Raw genomic sequence first — 19,974 nt, forward strand, 5'->3', positions numbered from 1 at the left:
TGTGTGTGGGTGTGGTAATTACACAGAAACATGATTCACTGGGGATGCTTTGTGTATGCACTATACATACAGAATATATATGCACACACACACACACACACACACACACACACACAAAGAGAGGAGCTAGCAGGTAGTGCTGCAGCAACCACAGCAGTGTTATGTAACCCATCTCAAGTGGCCTGCTAATAGCTCAGCCCTGCCTCGCACGTGCTCCTCTGTCCCCCTGTACACTCACACACACACACACACACTCACCCCTGCCCAGTCGCTCATTATCTCACAGTGAGTCAGGCATCTCCTAGGCAACACAGTCGTCACGCACTGTTGGCGGTAACAGGAGTGAGAGACTGAGGAGGGAGGGTGAGAGGGGGAGTGTGTGATAGAGGAAGAGAGAGAGAGAGATGGAAAGTGAGAAAGCGAAAAACAAGGGGCCCTCCGGGCTCGTGATTCTCCGGGTGGGGTCAGAGATCGCGGATTCCCAGCGGGGACCGGCTAGGGGTTTGTCGGTAGCCTACCGGGTCCCATGGCAGGCGAAGCAGTGCATCCTGGGAAGCCCCCTTCCTCTCTCCTCCGCGCAGAGCCAGCACTCGGCCGAACCTGGCCACCTTCATCACGCTGATTACAGCAATCACGGCTATTTCCAGCCCTCATTTGTCTTAGCCGGCCCGGCTGCAGGCTCCGCCACTCCACTGCGCTCTCTGAGGATGGAGAGACTTGCTGCCGCACGTGATGTGCAAGGGAGAGAGGGAGGGAGGGAGGGAGAGAGAGAGAGAGAGGGAGGGAGGGAGAGAGAGAGAGACTGAGGTAGAGATAGATGCATTAATAGTGGATCCGATAACAAGTGTGTTGGCTGTACTGTATAAACAGGGCCTTTAAGCCAGCCATAGGCCAGTCATGGCTCATTAGCGTGAGTGGACTGTGCGCAGGTCGCTAGCGTGCTAACGTGTCCAGACTCGGCAGGCCGGACGTCCACACCCTGCGCTTCCTCTTTCTCTGCTCTGAGATAAGCCAGGAGGAAGTGCGCTCCTTTCACTTTAGACGTGGCGGCACGTCCAGATGACTGATGGGCTCCTGTCTCATGCTGACACGTCCTCACCTCTTTGTGTTCTCACATTTCAGCTGAAGCCATCACTCGGCAGCATCCACATCAGTTTAGTAGTCCAAGCATCAGTCGGCGTACATGAGCTGTATTGTGTGGAGATGTAAGCCATGCAAGCTGTGTTCTTGTCAAGTCATGTTTATTTGCATGGCACATGACAGAAAAGGACCCAGTGTTCTCAACAAAACTTCTGGATTTGGTGGATAAAAATCTGAGCGATTTCAGTTCCATAGTTCTGTCCGCATCGTTTTAAATGTAATGAAGACTTTTTCACTGAACTCCTGTGCTACTCTTGTAAACACGCTCTTGTATGTTACTCATGCAACGGTTGGCTTTGCTGAAGCAATACCGCTCCAAACCTTTCAGAGACGGCTCCTGAAGGAGAAGTTGTTTTTTTGACCTAGTTGACCTGTTGAGTAAGACAAACAGAGTAATTGTATGTACGCAATGCTTGTTTACCATGGCTTTTGGTGTCATTTGGCCACAATCAATTACTCTCAGCAGATGCTTATTTGTATGCTGCTCTGCTGATATCACATGCTCGTGGTGGTGGTGGCGCATTGTGCTGCTTTAGTTGCGAGCTATTTAAAAAAGCACACACGCATTCCTCCGTCTCTGCTGTCGGCCACTCTCACAGCCACTCGGACTGACCTCAGGAGACCTCGGCACATCACCAGTAGGAAGCCGTGCCACTGGACAGCTGACAGAGACGGGGGGGGGGGCTGTGTTTACCTGGATCACCGCAAACTCACTGCCCGTCTATATGCTGTCTGTCAGTTGTTGAGAAATAGGCATAAACAGTCATTTGTCTAGAATGATGATGAAGTGTTATGATTTTTGGCTCAAGTAAAGAAAAGTAGCGTTGAGTAATAATCCATGTGTATACAGTATGTACTGTGTATTTATTTAAGAAGTATTTACATTTACACTGTTTACATGTGTCACTGTGCATCATTTGACCGGGAGCTAAAACTGTCTACTGTTGTGTGTGTTTTTGCATAGTAAAGCATCAGCATGTGATACATGGCAAGCCATTTGACTTCCTGCCCTAATGTACCTCAACAGAAACCTCTAAAGTGTCTGTGACTGTGAAAAAATGGGCTAATGAACACTGGATTATGAATTAGATACTAATAACGTGATTGGTCAGAAGTGCCTTTGATGGGGACCCAACCACTCCCAGACTTGGTGTGTGTGTGTGTGTGTGTGTGTGTGTGTGTGTGTGTGCTCCTTTGCGTGTGTGTGTGTGAGTGAGAGAGAGTGTGTCTCTGTGAGGGGCACTGTGTGGCCCTGCTTTCCTGTGCCGTTGCCAGAGTGAGCGTGAGTTTCTGCAGAAAGGGGCCTGTTGTTGTTGGAGTGGCCGTGGCAACACCCTTCCCACCCTCTCTGGCCCGTGGGCTGGAGCTGCTGCCCTGCTGCCCAGCACAAATACCCCTGGCTGAGTCCTGGAGCCCTCCAACACTCGTCTGTTCTCTCTCTCTCTCTCTCTCTCTCACTCACTCACTCACTCACTCACTCACTCACTCACTCACTCACTCACTCACTCACTCACTCACTCACTCACTCACTCACTCACTCACTCACTCACTCACTCACTCACTCACTCACTCACTCACTCACTCACTCGCGCTCTCTCTCTCTCTCTCTCGCATGCTCTTTCTCTCTCTCTCTCTCTCTCTCTCTCTCTCTCTCTCTCTCTCCCTCTCCCTCTCTTTCTCTCTCCAGTTCCAGGGAAAAATACTTCCAGTATCATTTTCTCGTGTGGATGTAGCATTTTGCAGTGATAATGGCTTAGTGAGAAGACAAAGGAGGCTTGTGTGTGTGTGTGTGTGTGTGTGTGTGTGTGTCTTGTTTCCTCCTTACGTAAGTGTAGGCTGGGGGAAAAACACCCTTTTCCCACCTCCGGAGCTCCTGCACACCCGGTCCTCCCCACACACACACACACACACACACACACACACACACACACACACACACACACACACACACACACACACACACACACACACGGGAGCTGCGCTCTGCTGCTGTGCTGTGCTGTGGTGGTGCTGAGCCAGAGCGTCGGCTCCGTTACATAACCGTCACCTCCCGCAGACTGGCCTGATCACTCCACTCCAGCCTGCTCGCCCCTTATCTCTCACACACACACACACACACACACACACACACACACACACACACACACACACACACACACACACCTACTGAACGGAACAAACACCCTCACGTGCGTACACTCACATGCACTCATTCACGCGCGTGCAGTCACACACAAGCTTTATCTTAGACACACTTGTACACACAGAATTAAAAACAGGAACAGTACAAACACACCCTGTCTGCACACACTCTAGCGCACACACACACACACACACACACACACACACACACACACACACACACACACAACCACACACACACACACACACACAACTACACACACACACAACCACACACAACCACACACACACAAACCCACACAACCACACACGTGTGTGTGTGGTCCTATCCTAAAAACCCACCGTCTTTTTCGCTCACACTGAAACACGCACTCACACATGCTGCCCACTCTCACTTACTCACATGTACCCATGCAAATGCATTGGCCCTGTCACTCATTTTCACACATGCTTAACCACACACACACACACACACACACACACCAAACATACGTCATTACAAACACACACACATTCAAGACTAATCTCACACACCAAACTTACAATACTATACGTCATTACACACACACACACACTCACACACACATTCACACACCTTCAGTAAATATCGGGTTACAGGCCTGATCCCGCAGAGTGAATAATTCATTGGGACACGTGTCTGCTGCGCTGTGTGTGATTAATCTGTTTGTTTATGTGTCACGGCCCCAGTCACATCTCTCTTCTGCCTGCTTTTGGCACCGCCGCCGTGAGGCTACCTCCACACTCCGCCACGCCGCGCGCTCCGGGAACCACCGCTCCTCCCTCTGGCCCACGTCTGGCCCTCCGCTGGGCTTTGGGACGACTCTGGCACACTCTTACTATCTCTTTCTCATTCTCTCTCTGTGTCTCTCTCTGTCTCTCTCTCTCTGTGTCTGTCTCTCTCTCTCTCTGCTGCAGTGCTCTGAAGACAGAGTTTGACGCGTATATTACCGCATTGCTGCCCTCACGCATAATCTGTAGTCTGGCCGACGGTGCAGTGGAGTCTGTCTGCTCTGCTGAGCTCGGCGCGGCGCTCTCCTCTCCTCCTCTCCTCCTCTCCTCTCCTCCTCTCCTCTCCTCCTCTCCTCTGCTCTGCACTGTTCTGTGGTGTTCAGGGCTGGCGCTGTGTGAGCTCTGCTGAAAGTTCTGTGCCTGCTACCCAGAGCGAGCTCCCCACTCTCACACACGTCAGAGGAGAGTGGGAGGCAGGCAGGCAGGCAGAGAGAGAGAGAGAGAGAGAGTACCTCAAGACCATTCAACACACACATACACATACACACACACTCACACTCTCTCTCACACACACACACACTCTCTCTCACACACACATACATATATATATATATTCACACACACACAAATGCAAAGGCAGACAAGACTCTTGGACTAGAGTCGGTGCAGCTTGCTCATTAATATTTACTGTACCTGCTCCCTTTCTCTGTCTTGTCTGTGCGTCTGACTGTCCCTGTGTGTGTGTGTGTGTGTGTGTGTGTGTGTGTGTGCGTGTCTGCAGGAGAAGAACCTGGACTGGTTCCCACGCATGCGCGCCATGTCCCTGGTGAGCAGTGAGGGGGAGAGTGAGCAGAACGAGCTGCGCTCCCTGCAGGAGAAGCTGGACATCACCATGGTGCTGGTGGCCCAGCTCTCCGGCCAACTGGCCGAGCTCAAGGAGCAGGTAAGGCCACACCACCGCCGCCGCTGCACCCCCCGTCCACCTCCACCCCCCCACACACGCGCTACACACACACACACATTTCATACACACTTGCCAGCAGCAATGCTGCCCGCAACCCGCTCTGCGCGGCCCAAAAATAGCCGAGCGGGATGTGCTAAAGCCCAGTATAGCCGAGCTTAGCATATTACAGTGCGTCATCTCAGCACACGCACCAGTGCACGGCTTATGCAAAACGCAGCCCAAGACAGCCAACGCGGCGGGACAGACCCCCCCCCCCACACACCCCCCACCCGTACGGCACGGCCGAGCCCCGAGACAACAAGTCTGGAGACCGCTTGTGTGTGTGTGTGTGTGTGTGACATAATGACAGCACAGCTCAACAGCAGCACCTGGGCACCGGTCAAGCCAGACTGTTGGCACGGTAGCCGGGCAGTGCAGTGCAGCGGCTGCAGTGTCCACTCCTCACCCCATCAGTAGAGAGAGAGAGAGAGAGAGAGAGAGAGAGAGAGAGAGAGAGAGAGAGAGAGAGAGAGAGAGAGAGAGAGAGAGAGAGAGAGAGAGAGAGAGAGAGAGAGAGAGAGAGAGAGAGAGAGAGCGCCGGCCCAGGGAAGCAGGGGCGGAGGGCCGGGGTCAGCCCCAGAACGGGCCGTCGTCATCAGATCCAACAAATTGTTTTGCAAGTGGAGTTTTGTGTGGTGCCGTCCGCGCGGCCATGTTAATGACATTGAAATGAGCGGCGCAGGAGCAAGGGCACACAGCACACAGCACACAGCACACATCATTAAGTGGAGAGCCCAGAGCGCTCCCTGTTTCAAGTCACTGTTTGAAGTTCCTGGAGAGGACTCTTGACGAGCGCAGCGCAGCGCGGCACTCGCTTGCTCGCTCGCTCGCTCGTCAGAGTAATTGCCGTTCCTGCGCCACGTTGTCGTGTCGTAAGCGTCTGGGTACGGAGGCAGGTGTGTTCGCCGCCTCTCCAGGAACCGCACCAGTCTCAGGCCCAGCATACAGAAACAAGAGCAGGCATTTAAAAGAACAGAAATGGAAATAAGATTGTTGCTGATCAGTGTGGTTCCTGGTTGTGCGGCGGTTCCCCGGGCCGCTGTGCTCTTACGGTACGTGAGGGACGTGCTCTTAGGAGAGGACGCGGCCCCACATGGGGCTGTTTGGATGTTCCAGTTCCACGGGGGTGTGACGGATCACGTACATCACCTGCCTCTGCAGCATGTGATTCCTGTAACAGCGCGCACCCTTGTTCACATGCTCGGCCCCCTCTCTCTCTCTCTCTCTCTCTCTCTTTCTCTCTCTCTCTCTCCCCCTCTCTCTCTCTCCGTCTCTCTCTCTCTCTCTCTGTGTAGCCGGGGAAAAACAAGCCGGCACCCGGGACACTGAGGGAGGCAGGAGGGCGGGGAGTGGGGGAAGACAGAGAGAGGGAGAACGAGAGAGAGGGAGAGAGAGACGGATGGGGTGAGAGTGGAGGAGAAATGTCCTGTGTCACTCCTGCATCCGCTTAAAGAGAGAGAGATGTGTGAGAGGGACACTGCTGGGCGAGGGAGTCTGGACAGAGGGCGTGATCTTCAGGAGGTCAGGTGGAGGCGGACCAAGTCAGGTGGATGAGAATGTCTGTTACCATGGTTACACATAACAGGAGCGTTCAGGTAAATAAGCTGGGTCGGGCCCAGTGGAACTCATTGGGCTTGCCGTGTCCAGTGTGGGGTGGTGCCGGGGGGGCCGGTGATTAGTGAGTTAGTGAGTGTGTGGAGTATGAGGGGGCGTTCTGGAGGACTGGGAGGCTGAAGTGCTGGGAGGGTGGGGGGGCTGGTGGATTGGAGGCTGGGGGGGCTGGGGGGGGTCTGGTCTCTCGCTGGTGGTCCTGCCGCACAGCTGCTCTCCCGTCCTCAGTCATGAGACCAGAGGCCCTGCTTGATGTCTGTTGATATTAAGGAACTTATTAAAGTGATTTCCCCTGCTGCAGTGCCAAGTCATTAGACAGACTCACACTGGTTTGGATCTCTCCCTCTCTCTCTCTCTCTCTCTCTCTCTCTCCCTCTCCCTCTCCCGCTCCCTCTCCCTCTCCCACTATCTCCCTCTATCTGTGTGTGTGTGTGTGTGTGTGTCCATGCTCGTGCAAGTGATTGGACATTTTTTTCTCAAGAGAGCACAATGGCTGCCTACGCATACAAATATCTAACACAGTCACTCACACAGCATACAATACACACTCACTCACAGCCAATACACCAACACAACACAACACAGCACAACTGCACATACAAACACATTTGCATGTACAATTACCACACCATCATCTCCACTCAATTAGTTCTGCCTCAGTCATCAGCTCCTGGCCCTCGGCACCACAGAGGAACTCTGTTTTTCTAAACCAACCATTTCATGTAATTAATATGATCACAGAGGCTGCTCAGTTCTGCCAGGCCAATGTGTGGGGAGGCCTCGGGGAGCAGGGGGCTGTTGTGGGGCTGCTGCTCGTGTTCGCCCCGAGGTGTGGGGCTCTGTGGGCAGAGCCTGTTTCATCAAGTGACCTCTCTCTCTCTCTCTCTCTTCTTCTCTTCCTCTCTCTCTCTTCTCTCTCTCTCTCTCTCTCTCTCTCTCTCTCTCTCTCTCTCTCTCTCTCTCTCTCTGTGATGCCCTCAGATGACCGAGCAGAGGAAGAACAAGCAGAGGATGGGCTTCCTTGGGCCGCCGCCGTTGAACCATCATGTCATCGCTCCAGCACACTGAAGGCCAACATAAACACACACACACACACACACACACACACACACACAATATCACTGGTATGAGGGAAAAAGCTTACAGTTGAACACAATTAACACAAACACAATTCCAATGGATGCAAAGGGCCAACGACATACAAAACACGCACACCCACACACTCACTCATTCACAGACTAAGACCAACAGACGCAGGTGAGCTAGGGACACACCGAGGGCTCAGGTGTGGGGAGCGAGGGCCGCGCTGCACATCAGCCTCTGTGTGGTCAGCTCCAGGCCTTACTCACACCTGAAGTGCCACTCTCACACTCAGCTCCATACTGGAGGAGATGAGAAGAGGTTTACACAGCAGATGGGACAAGCCTTAGACGTGCCCTTGTGCCTAAGCTATGGGCTAAAGGGCAGAGTGCAGGGGTCATGGACTTTAATTAATTAAGTAATTAGTTAATTAGTTAACTAACTAATTAATTAATGGGGCCACTGGAACTAGCATTCCAAATGTCACCTCAGGAGAAAGTCTCACATTCCTAGTGCTCCAAGGAAAGAGTATTTAAGAAAGTTTGTAGTATTACTTTTTAATGGTGTATGTCATGTCATGTGTGTGTGTGAGTTGTTTGTATATGTGTATACATGTATGTAGATATAGGTTTGTGTGTCTAAAACAAAGTGCCATTTTAACATAGTGAAATCACAAGGGACAAACTGGAGTTGTCCAGGTGCGTTGTGGGTAGCACGTGCCTGTCACTCAGAAGGGCTTTCCGTGTGCATCACACTACGCTCTTCCCTCCCTCCCTCTCTCCCTCTCTCCCTCCCTCTCTCCCTCCCTCCGTCCGTCCGTCCATCCCTCCCTGAGCGGAAGAGTGCTGACTAGAGACTGCCCTTTCGGAATCTGCGGGAGGGAAGCAGAAATCTCTGGAAAAACACATCATCTCCCCTGGCAGACAGAAGCTGCCTCGCGCTCACGCCGGCCCGCTTGGTTGGGCCACGTTGGCGCTCATCTCATTTCTCATCTCAAGTTTTAATCTCGTTTGTCTTTTGCGTCGACACCTACCGATGTGCCTCTCAAGCATAATAAATGGGCTGCATTTTGTGCCTTCCTAACAAAGTTGTACATAAAATAGATGAAAAGATTGTATATTGAGAAAATTAGGTTTATTTCTGTGGAATGTACTTGAAAAAATTGTGTTTTATGTCTCGTATTGGTACATAGTGGGGTGGGGGGAAGGGCTAATCCAGGACCACTGAACTGCATAGCGTGCTCTTATCCTTATGTCCACTTACAGTACTTTGACCTTACGGCGAATTCTAACCTTGCTTGTCTGTAGGACTGATGTTAACGCCCAAAGGGAAGATCCTGCCAGTGACCACTTATTGCACGACAAGAGTGTTCAGTAAAAAATGTGTTATGATAAGTTTGCACAATGGAACTACAGGAGTATGCACTTCAGATGAAATGGTCCTTGTAATGTTTAATGAGAAGAGAATGCAGGCTGTGTTTTATGTGGTCAGATCTACTGTAATAAAGCTGTGATAAGAGAGGAGTGTTGTGGGCCTTGGATTCTACTTTTGACTCTACTGTACCTGTCAGCAATAACTTGGGCTGGAACTTTGCTGTCCAGACTGACACAAACAGATACACCCTCTGTCCCTTCCCCCCCTCTCGTACACACACACACACACACACACCCTCTTATCTTCCTTCTCTGTTATTGCCACACCATTCACTCACTCACTCACTCACTGGCTTGCACAAGCTTACTCACTTCGGAAGTGAACTTGACCTGACCGCGTGACGTCAGCTCAACTGAGGGCTGTACTGTAGCCCCCAGACAAGAGTTGAGCCGACATCGGTCACTAATTACCACTGAGGACATAAGAACTCAAAGAATTTCACCTCGACTGTTCTCGCGCGGTAGGTCTGCTGTGTCATCTTTGATCACATTGAAAATGACAAGTAAAGTGAACTTTTATTTAAAAAAACAGTTGTAGATCTGTAGAAAAGACTGCGCAGGCCCAAAAGCCATCTCCTCTGAGCTGAGAGAACAGGAGTGTTTGTGCCGTGACTGAAACTGTGGCTAAAATTAACCCCCACATATGCACTATAATAGCCCACAGCTGTCACCGGTGGCACAGGGAAAGTCCAGCATATCTGAAATACCCAGCCAGGGAGGAGGGCGCGGTGGGTGGTATCCCTCTTCCCCCACCAACACACGCACACCGGCACGCACACACGCACACGCACACACACACACACACACACAAACTCTTCCGTTTTCGACACGCACAAAATCCCCTGCCTCACCAGACACACACACACACACTCGTACTCCTCCCTTCATTGTTCTACCCACACACACTGTGTTTGGTTCCAAAGTGTTTGATAGCGGATTAATTATTTGCTAAGCTATGCCGTCATGAAGGAAGGTAGACACAATGTGAAATATTAACAGCAACAAGTGCTTTTGGTCTCTCCTTGGAACTACCTCGGTCTGTGTCTCAGTGCTTCAGCCAAGGACACAACCCCCTGACCTGAGCTCCTCCATCTCAACACATTCAGTGAAAACATCCATTTTGGACATCTACAAGCTTCACAGCATTAATCTAAAATACTCAAAAACTCTGAAAATCTGAAAAACACCCTCACACACACACACACTCACACACAACTCTGTCGCTCAGGAGCAGGTGGGCTCTGTTTCCAGGGAGAAGATGGTGTTTTGTGGCGGCCGCAGGCCATAAACACTCATTAATCTAAATATACTGGCCGCATGTGATGCATGGCATGTGACTTCCTGTGTCACGCCGGCAGGGATGGGGATCGGGTCACAAGGTCTCGAGAGGAGCATCAGAACACCCCTGAAGGCACGACACGACGCGCTCAAATAGATAAATAAAGTAAGCAAGCGAGCACACACACACTACAGTGAGCGCCACATCCATTAGCAGCTTTCTCTTTTGCCTCAGCAGCACTCGGCTGTCCTCCAATGGGAGCGCTGAGTGTGGCGTCTCATCCCGATGCCCCCTGACTCATGACACCAGCGCGTGTCTGCTGTCCGTCGCCGTCGATGACCCGTGGGCCGCCTGCACCTCGACCAGCACGGAACACTGCGGCCTCTGTCCACCGACACCGTACCGCTCCAAAGCTGGGAGAAACAATGTGCAGTATGGTGTCAGCACTGTATGTCTCCGTTGAGGCTGTACAACCCCCCCCGCCATCCGCAGCTTGTGAGAGTTTAGGTCTCTGGAGTCATTTTAGGCCCCAACGTAAGTTACTTAAGTCTGGATGCTCTGGAAACTGTGTCATATCTCAGGCTTATGAAAGTGACCACAGAGAGTAGCCGAGACACTTAATCTCAAACTAGAGATGGTACTGTAGATCAGTGGGAAGAGTGGCAGCTTAGGGAAGGAGAAGTGATTACACAGGCATGGTAAGGCTTACATAATTATGATCTTTTATTAAAAATAAAGAAAAAAAGAGACGTACACAGAGAATACAGACTGGACTATCAGCAGTGGCTGTGTAACCTGTGCAAGGCGTTTGACTGTACTGTAGCACCACCACACCCAAGACCTTTTGACCATGCATGCATCAAAATGGGAATACATTGCTATGTATACACTGTAAAATGAACAAAAAAAACACCAGCAATACAGACATTAAAAAATGTTTCCTCCAAACACCACACAGACTTGTTTTTAAAGATGGTTTGAAATCTGAAATCATAACAAGATTGAATCAACCAATCCCTGTATAAAAAAATTCTAATAAAAATGCATTTGAAAGCCTTGTGCTTTTCCACAGGAGCAGATGGCAGTTGGTGTCTATATTAGTGTTGTTGCTGCATGGGGTTGAGTGTCTGAGTACCCCTTGTGCTCCCCCTGCCAGAAGTAGCAGCGGAGGTTTTCCAGTGGCTGGCTGGACCGTGACTCCGGCCCACTGGACTGGCCAGAGGCCTCCCTGGCCCCACCTCACAGCGCTGCCTGTTGTTGTGCTCCGGACCAGGGTCAGAAAAACAACGCGGCTGGTCATTTTCCCTTCATTAGACGAACACCGGTGTCTTTCCCTTTAAGCGTGTGTAATGATACTGACTCACACAGGGAACAAGGATACAGCATGTAATACAACTTCATAAGAGGTCAACAAACACATCCAACAAACAAAGCAAACCAAGCCAAGGATTGTAAAACAGAACTCAGCCAAACGTGGATCAAATCTGTCTGAAAGTATTTGCTATACAACACTCCACAGCACTGCTCAGCTTCTGCCTGCCTGCCTGTCTGGCAGCCTCCCACAGCTGGGCTGCTCAGCTCAGGAGGAGGTCAGAATAAAAGTCCTCTTAAAGTAGTAAACACTGTTCAGCAAAACGTGTCTTAAAGAGATACAACACAGTTAAAAACGCGCATGTGACTCCCCCTAATATCTGCCAATCTTGTAAACTCACTCACATTTCTGTTCCTGATTTAAAGCGATCTTGCATGTATTTTAAATGCTGTAAGGCAATGGTGAGAACTGATTATATCTTTGAAAAGGACACCACAAGTGCAGAGGAAGAGAGCATGAAGCATACTTGCATGCCCTTGGTTCACTACCTCAGTGAACAAATCCTCGCTGCAGAAAGGGGTAGTATTGCATCATCGGTTCGGTTCTGTCTGTTAGAAATGCCTGCACTCTGTTCCAGTTTGTGTACTTCTGTACTTACAGTACCTAATTTGAGGGCATAAATGCGTTCACACCGATAATTGTGACAGCGCAGAGTGCGCTGCAAACTCGTAACGGTCAAAAAGTTGAAGAAAGCTGGACACTTTTGTGCTCTTAATGGAACTTGGATTCATTGCAGAAGGGATCACTTTCAAGCTAAGTCATAATTGTGGTTGAGGAAGCTGGAACAGCAGCAGTTGAAAACACACTTTACAGATGTACTGTACAAGCGAGTTTTGACAAACACGACGATGCTGCTGTCGTAGAGCAGACACCAGTAAAGATGTTGTGATGGTCGTTTCAGTTGGTTTTGGATTTGAGACATCACTATCCTGTGCACAGTGCACTGCATGAGAGTGTAGTGTACTGACAATGTACGCCAGTTGGAACAGAGTGCAGGGCTCCTACACTGGCACTAGTATCAACACATTTGTAAGGAAGTGGCGTAGAAAGCTGCTTTAGAAAAGTAGAAACCTATGAAACTTTCCAAAGGTCATCTGAGCCTCTTTCATTCTTTCAAACACACACACACACACACACACACACACACACACACACACACACACACACACACACAAGCAGACGCATACCAGTAAAGTGGGATATTAGAAAAAATACAGCAACCACTATGTGGACAGTTTGGATTTGGTGACTCAAACAGCACACACAAACACACACACACATTGTTCATTAGGCAAGTGAGAAGACGCTGAGCATGGTTTCCATCTCTCTCCACAGAGCCCTCAGCCTCTTTCTGTCCCGTCTCTCTCTCTCTCTCTCTCTCCCCTCTCTCTCTCTCTCTCTCTCTCCGGCGGACTCACACCTTCTGCCAGTGCTGGGAGGTGATGGAGCCCACCTGCAGGCCGGCGAAGAACACCTGGTAGCGGTGCTTCCACATGACGAAGGCGCCCACGGCACACACCAGCGCGGCCGCCAGGTTCAGCACCATCTGCAGCAGGAAGTAGATCTTGAGCGTGTCCATGACGACCGAGCAGTCGCCCACCGCCTCGTAGGTGAAGGTGCGGGCGATGGGGTCCTCCGGCTCCAGCGTGCACACGCAGTCCTCGCCCTGCTCGTGGCAGCTGAAGCCGTTGGCCAGCGAGAAGTGGTGGCCCTGGAAGGCGATGACCAGCACGGAGATGACCACGCCCACCGAGCACAGCAGGAAGTAGAGCACCTGGGCAGAGGGAAGCACAGGTCCGGTCAGTGGCATTGATCTATAAACAATACCTGGATAGACTATCTCATTGTTGCTGCCCCATCAACAATGAAGCCAATGGAACTGAATCAGGTATTCTTTATAGATCAGTGGTCAGTGGACAGAGAAGGACAAGAGGGCACGGGGACCGTGATCCCGCAAGGTAACTATAGTCAAAGATCATTAAGGGCGGAGCAAGATACTTCATGAGAAGCCACTTCCTGGAACCCGAATCGCAAGAGGGAGGGGGGGCAAAATCCCCCTTTATGCAGAACTGTTCCATTGAAGTCTATGGGCATGACACACCCCCTTTATGCAGTGGAAGTGATCCCCGTTTTGCGCCCCTAGACATGAACTACGACGAAGTATCTTACTCCGCCTTAAGGATCTTTGCTATAGTACAATATCTCACTTCCTGTCGCAGTGTGACACCTTGTCAGTGTGACTGTTTCCACCTCTGATGCCTTGTTGTGTTTAGTTAATCCCCATCCCTTGTTGACTTTAGCATTAGTCTTGCCTTGCCAGCCCTGTTGACGTTCACATTCCTCTCTTATCAGCGGCACCTCAACACTTCTCCTCAATCAATTATGAGGAATTGCATCAGAACAAGTGCATGAAATGACAGTTCATTTTTAGCTCCATAGTGCCGCGCTCAGGGGCTCACTGTGGGCCCAACAAGACTGACAGGAGGCCGCTGAGGAAAGGTAGGAGAAGGTAAACATTGGTCACATATCACAGACCATTCCTGTCTATTCACACATTCCTTCAGTATAATGCCTCTATATAAGATACACCAGACCTGGGCAAAGTACGGCCCGCGGGCCAAATCCGGCCCGTAGCCTTTCCCAGACCGGCCCGCGTAAGGTCCGTGGAAAAACAGTAGTCAAGAGCCTGTGTATCTGATACACAGTGGCATCCTATTAAAACTGGTGGAACCTCTTGCTCTGAGATAGCGCTGCTCTCCCCACACTCACAGCATCCCCTCTCTGCCTATCGCTCCCATCCCTCTCTCCCCTGACCACCACGCCGTTCATTCATCTCTCTCAGCCCGTCTTTCTCCGCCTCGTGCCAGGTCCCCATCTCTGCCTCAGATCTCATCCTGTCAGCGCCTCGGCCTCTGTCCCTCGGCCTCGGTCTCTGTCCCTCGGTCTCTGCCCCTGTCCCTCGGTCTCTGTCCCTCGGTCTCTGTCCCTGTCCCTCGGTCTCTGTCCCTGTCCCTCGGCCTCTGTCCCTCGGTCTCTGTCCCTCGGTCTCTGTCCCTCGGTCTCTGTCCCTGTCCCTCGGTCTCTGTCCCTCGGTCTCTGTCCCTCGGTCTCTGTCCCTCGGTCTCTGTCCCTCGGTCTCTGTCCCTGTCCCTTGGTCTCTGTCCCTCGGCCTGCTCTGGCTCGGTCTCTGTCCCCTCGCTCCATCTGTCCATCATCATCACATGGGCTCCATCACTCTGCACTCTCACTCTCCTCCCTCTCTTGCCTCCATTTGACATCAGTAGCGTTTAGAGCATTACACCATTGACATCAAACTCTGTGAATAGACTGTGACAAATGACCCCCTCCCCCCTCCACACACACACACACACACACACACACACACAGACACACACACACACACACACAGGTAGGCTGAGGCTCAGACAGATAAAGATCATTTTAGTTGTGGCTGTGTGTGCGCTTGTGTAACATGTGCGACTGTGTGACACTGTGTGTGTGCGCGCTTGTGTAACATGTGTGACTGTGTGACTCTGTGACTGTGTGTGTGTGTGTTGGTATATGTGCCTGTGTGTGCGCACGCGTATCTCACATCCATGTCTCCACACACGCTCACATGACTACGTGGGCCTATGTGTGCGACAGCCACACGCCAGCATAGTTTATGTAATTACACAATCCCTGTAATAACTGTAAAAAGCTGCGTCTAAATCCAGGGCTTACATAAGAACGCTCTGGCCGTCCAGTGCTGGCCTGCCGTGGCCCCGCAGCGCTGCGCTGCTAACGGTGGCGTGCTGCTGCTGGTGGCATGACCGCCAGCGAGATTGCACTTTAATGAGCTGATGTGCTGTGGCTGCAGGCTCTCCGGAAGGCCAGCGCTGAAATGTCAGACCATGCCAGATGGAGCCTCTTCCTCCTCCTCCTCCTCCTCCGCACGGCCATACAGGCATCTCTCATCAGCAGTGGGCTGGTCAGGATGCATAGTAGCCATCCAGTCAACACACTGCTAACTTTGGCTAGACCTTCCTCCATCAGTGTAAAAGCATTAGTGTGTCTATGTCGTAATGGATGAAGGCTACATACAGTATATATATACTATGTATGTATGCGTGTATGTATGCATGTATAATAAAAGCATTTATATGTCTCTTATGTGTCTCTATAAGCTCATCTCATTATTTCATACAACAATAATGTATGACTGGACCACATACAAAAACAATATGTTGAACTATCCCTTTCTTCTGCATCTACATGTGGGAGAGTTAGCGCTTGCAAGGTGTTGCACACATAGTGCAACAGTTCTGACGAAGTGCTAGACTGAGTAATCTGTGTTATGAAATGAGGTGAACTTAGAATTTCAGAATTTCTACTGAACTTCAGACTCGTTCAGAGCAAATATCAGCACCATCACAACGTCTGTCTCACCTTGACGAGGAACTGCATGGACGTCCTCTCATCGGCCCGGTAGGTGATCAGGTAGAGGACGAACCCCAGCAGAGCCACCACACACAGCTAGAGGAGAGAGAGAGAGAGAGAGAGAGAGAGAGAGAGAGCGAGAGAGGGAGAGAGAGAGAGAGAGAGACCAGGCCATTACATACAACTGTGTGTGCACCGCAGTGGTAAAAACCCAAATCTTAATACACTTTAAAAACAAATTATGCCAAGAAATTAACCCAGTTTTCAGATACAGCTGTCCGTGCACTTCTAATGAACGCATGTGCGCGCGCACGGAGCCCGGGGTCCACAACAAACGTTTTCATTGTGCGCCAACTTATAAACACATACCAAGTTGGCCGAGCATTCCCCTTAATCTCATTTGTGGTTCAGCAGCCTTCTTCAATTCCCCGCTCATTCCAGGGTTTTCATGAGTGCAGTAATCAACATTGTGCAATGTACCATTGAGTTGTCATCAGATAATGTAATCATGGCCCGTGGTAAATTGGATAGTTTTCCCTCTCTCTCTCCCTCGCCGCGATAACACTCTCCCTCTCAGTCCGATTCCTGTCTTGTGACTAACGTGCAGTATCTAATTTAATTGTTTTTCCCAGGTTCTTAGGAAGCAGGCGGGCGGGTGGGCAGAGGTTTTGAGGAGGAGAGGAGAGGGGAGGAGAGGGGGGCATCGAGGGGTTTCTTGGTGACCTAAGTGTTTTTCTCTGTCTCGTGAGGCTCTAACTCTATAAGTGCTGGAGTGGCCAGAGGTTCATTGATGGCCTGCTGGCATCATGAGGTGAGGGGAGGGAGGGGAGGGAGGGGGAGGGGGGAGGGAGGGGAGGGGAGGTGAACGTGATCTTCACCTTCCTCTCTGCCTGACTGAAGGACTTCCACAGTGCCTCACAGGGCAAACATTCCAGCCATCAGTTATCAGTCATCAGTCATCAGTCAGCCCCTACTCAACTATTCAGGGTCATCGGAGCAACAAACTAATAAAAAAGGAAACAACATAAACTGTGTTTTCCCTATCTGGACACAGAGATAAAAACAACACAAGTTGGCGTTGTTTTCAACACATGTCTGTGTCCTGATAGGGAAAACACAGTTTGTGTGACACATTATGTGTTGAAAATATCGCAACTTCTATTGAAAACAACACAACTTTCTTTCTGTGATTTAACACATCTCTGTGTCCAGATAGGGACAACACATTCGTTTTGAGAGTGTAACAAGCCAGAGGAGTCACCTTACTATATGGAGTGAATGGTTGAAATAGCTGAGACACCATACAACCCAGTCAGGAACCATCCGCCTGTTTACTGCTGGAGGTGTTTTCCTGAGAGCACACAATCCTATTTACACTCTGTGGCCAAAAAAAATCCATCAGGACAGTAGTGCGAACTGTAATTGCTAAGTGAACATGGAGAAGAGGATGTGTCTTTTTCCGCATTTGAGGCAGATGAATCACAAGCAAGCGCAATCACAAGAGTTCGGGCGCGTTTTATTTTAGCGATAAACAGCCAGGCTGTGGCTTGAGAATTCAATTTCAACACAAGAGGGGCAGCACCTTTTTAAAGCCACTGAACGGTTCCCACTGCAAAACAACATTATCCAAATCAAGACACAGAAATAAACGAGACAAATCTCCAAGCGAAGTCAGGATGAAGGCTGAGTCAACATGTTTACATCAGGCCGCTCTGGCTGCGCAGGACAGGCAAAAGGTCCCACGGTGAGATTAGTGCTAAAGTAGCCGTCCCTCTTAACATAGTCCCACGCCTGCAAGTGTACCGTTTCTCTTGAAATAGCTGTCTCTGAGTATTATTTCCACATACAGTAATGTCATATACACTACATGCATTTTTAACCCCTCAGAATAGTCATGACGCATGCTAGTTACAAACTCAAGGCTGGCCTCAGTGAGTCATTTACTTGTGAGTCATATGGGGTTCACTGTTTAATTCCATTAGCTTAGCCAGCTCTGCAACAGCAGCGCCCACTCCAGATATGATCACTGGAGCCGCCGACTGAAGTGGCATGCGCTAGAGATCAGAGAGTATGGGCTGGACAACAAGCATAGCGTAGGAAAGTGTCTAGGACCGTGTCCACCCACAGCAGTTTCCACTGCCACAACAGGAACACCACAAATGACATGGCGACAGGGGTGTGAGTGAGTGCAATGTGTATGGACAGACAGAGACAGACCAACAGACAGAGACACACAGACACAGACACAGACACAAGGAGCATTTCAACTGCCTCCTGAGCTGCACCGAGGACAAGGTGTGTGTGTGTGTGTGCTCAGGGTCCGCTCAGTGCTGGGACCGGTCCGGGGGGGCGGCTTCAAGTTAGTGTGGGCCGGACCTCATGCTTGGCCCGGGGCGGAAGGGTGCGTTCGGCATGCCATGCAGTGGACAGAGGAAGAGGAAGAGGAAGAGGAAGAGGAAGGAGGAGTCCATGCTTACGATGATGCCTGCCCAGTGGGGCGTCTCCCTGGCCAGCAGAGAGGGGCTGATGGCGGCCATGATGAAGGCCAGGACGGCGATGGCGGCTCCGAAGAGCAGCTGCAGCAGGGCCAGGAGCAGCGGGAAGCGGCAGCCGCAGCACTTGTGCGCCTCCTCGCTCACTACCCCGTCCGCCTGAGCCGTCTCCCGCTCCTTCTGCCATCCCATAATGCACTTCCTCTTCCTGTTCCTGCCGCGCTGCTGCTGCTGCTGCTTCTGCTGCTTCTGCTGCCCACACGCTTGACTGCTGCTATTCTCCCGATCCGATGGCTGGAAGCTTCTCTTTCTCTTTCTCTCTCTCTCTTTCTCTCTCTCTCTCTCTCTCTTTCTCACTTGCTCACTTGCTCTCTCCCTCTAATCTGTCCTTTTCTCAATCTCCTCTCTTCTTCTTCTTCTTCTTCTTCTTCTTCTTCTCCTTCCCTCTGTGCCCCTGACTGGTGCTCCGCTGCTCTGTGCTACTGGTGACTAGCGCTCTGGCCGCTGGTTGACGGCAGCTCTCCCAGCATCCCCCCTCCCTCGCCCTTCCCCTCCCCGCTGACAAGAGAGGCCTGCGCCGCACTGCTATTTGGAACCGGAGAGCCTCTGAACTAATATGGAAAGCATTTGGAGCGGATTCCTCGAGTTGCCCGCGCGCCGCATATAGAGCAAAGCGCAGCCGAGGAGAGCGAGAGAAAGGAGAGAGAGAGAGAGGGAGAGATAGAGGGAGAGAGAAAGAGAGAGACGGGAAGGAGGGAGCATGAGGGGGGGAAGAAGAGAAGGGATATCACAAAGGGGGGCTCCAACACACGACCGGCAGATGAACAAAGAGCTGCCTCGCCTCGCCTGCTCACGGAGGGGCCAGAAGGAGCCGTCTGATTAAAAGGGAAAACAGCAATTAAGGGCAGATGAGTCCAGCCACTCACACGGCACGCCGCGGCCGGCCTCTGCGGTCAGCCTCTGAGAGATGGCTCCTGGCAGCGCTGTCATGCCCCATAGGGCCCGCTCCACACACACACACACACACACACACACACACACAGGGCCCAGGCCCGGTCACATGATGGGGATGAGGGGGTAATGTGACCTGCGAGCATGTGAGGGCTTTAGGGCCAAAACTTTGATGAAAATAATGAAAAGGTGCAGATGCACTTACTGTACTGTACTCCACTCCGCTCGCAGGGCTGCATCAAAGGCACTCGGCCAGCGGCCGTCCAAGCCAGGCAGGAAAACTCTTTGTCCTGACGGCAGAC

General features: G+C 51.2%; 2 protein-coding genes across 6 annotated transcripts in view; one reads left to right on the forward strand and one right to left on the reverse strand.

Moving 5' to 3' along the window:
• itpr2 (inositol 1,4,5-trisphosphate receptor, type 2) overlaps positions 1–9,247 on the forward strand; it is a 91,244-nt gene extending 81,997 nt beyond the window's left edge. For all 5 annotated transcript variants that reach the window (XM_062546961.1, XM_062546962.1, XM_062546964.1 and 2 more), the window contains 2 exons: positions 4,814–4,975; positions 7,628–9,247. In XM_062546961.1, coding sequence (XP_062402945.1) covers positions 4,814–4,975; positions 7,628–7,714 — 249 coding nt within the window. In that variant the 3' untranslated portion in view covers positions 7,715–9,247. The remainder of the gene's footprint in view (positions 1–4,813; positions 4,976–7,627) is intronic.
• Positions 9,248–11,148: 1,901 nt separating this feature from the next.
• Positions 11,149–19,447, reverse strand: sspn (sarcospan (Kras oncogene-associated gene)). The gene is made up of 3 exons (XM_062546967.1): positions 18,707–19,447; positions 16,239–16,325; positions 11,149–13,584 (listed from the first exon to the last, which is right to left on the reverse strand). Exons 1-3 carry the CDS (start codon positions 18,911–18,913, stop codon positions 13,225–13,227), a joined length of 654 nt encoding a protein of 217 aa, XP_062402951.1. The 5' UTR covers positions 18,914–19,447; the 3' UTR covers positions 11,149–13,224.
• Between the last annotated feature and the right edge of the window lie 527 nt (positions 19,448–19,974).

Source organism: Sardina pilchardus, chromosome 10 (genome assembly GCF_963854185.1).
Source record: "Sardina pilchardus chromosome 10, fSarPil1.1, whole genome shotgun sequence".
Lineage (NCBI taxonomy): Eukaryota > Metazoa > Chordata > Actinopteri > Clupeiformes > Clupeidae > Sardina > Sardina pilchardus.

Coding starts and splice junctions, on each gene's coding strand:
- sspn (XM_062546967.1), bottom strand. CDS start 18,913: ATGGGATGGCAGAAGGAGCGGGAGACGGCTCAGGCGGACGGGGTAGTG. Junction 16,326..18,706: donor CCCACTGGGCAGGCATCATC/GTAAGCATGGAC, acceptor TCTCTCCTCTAG/CTGTGTGTGGTGGCTCTGCT. Junction 13,585..16,238: donor CCATGCAGTTCCTCGTCAAG/GTGAGACAGACG, acceptor CCCTCTGCCCAG/GTGCTCTACTTCCTGCTGTG.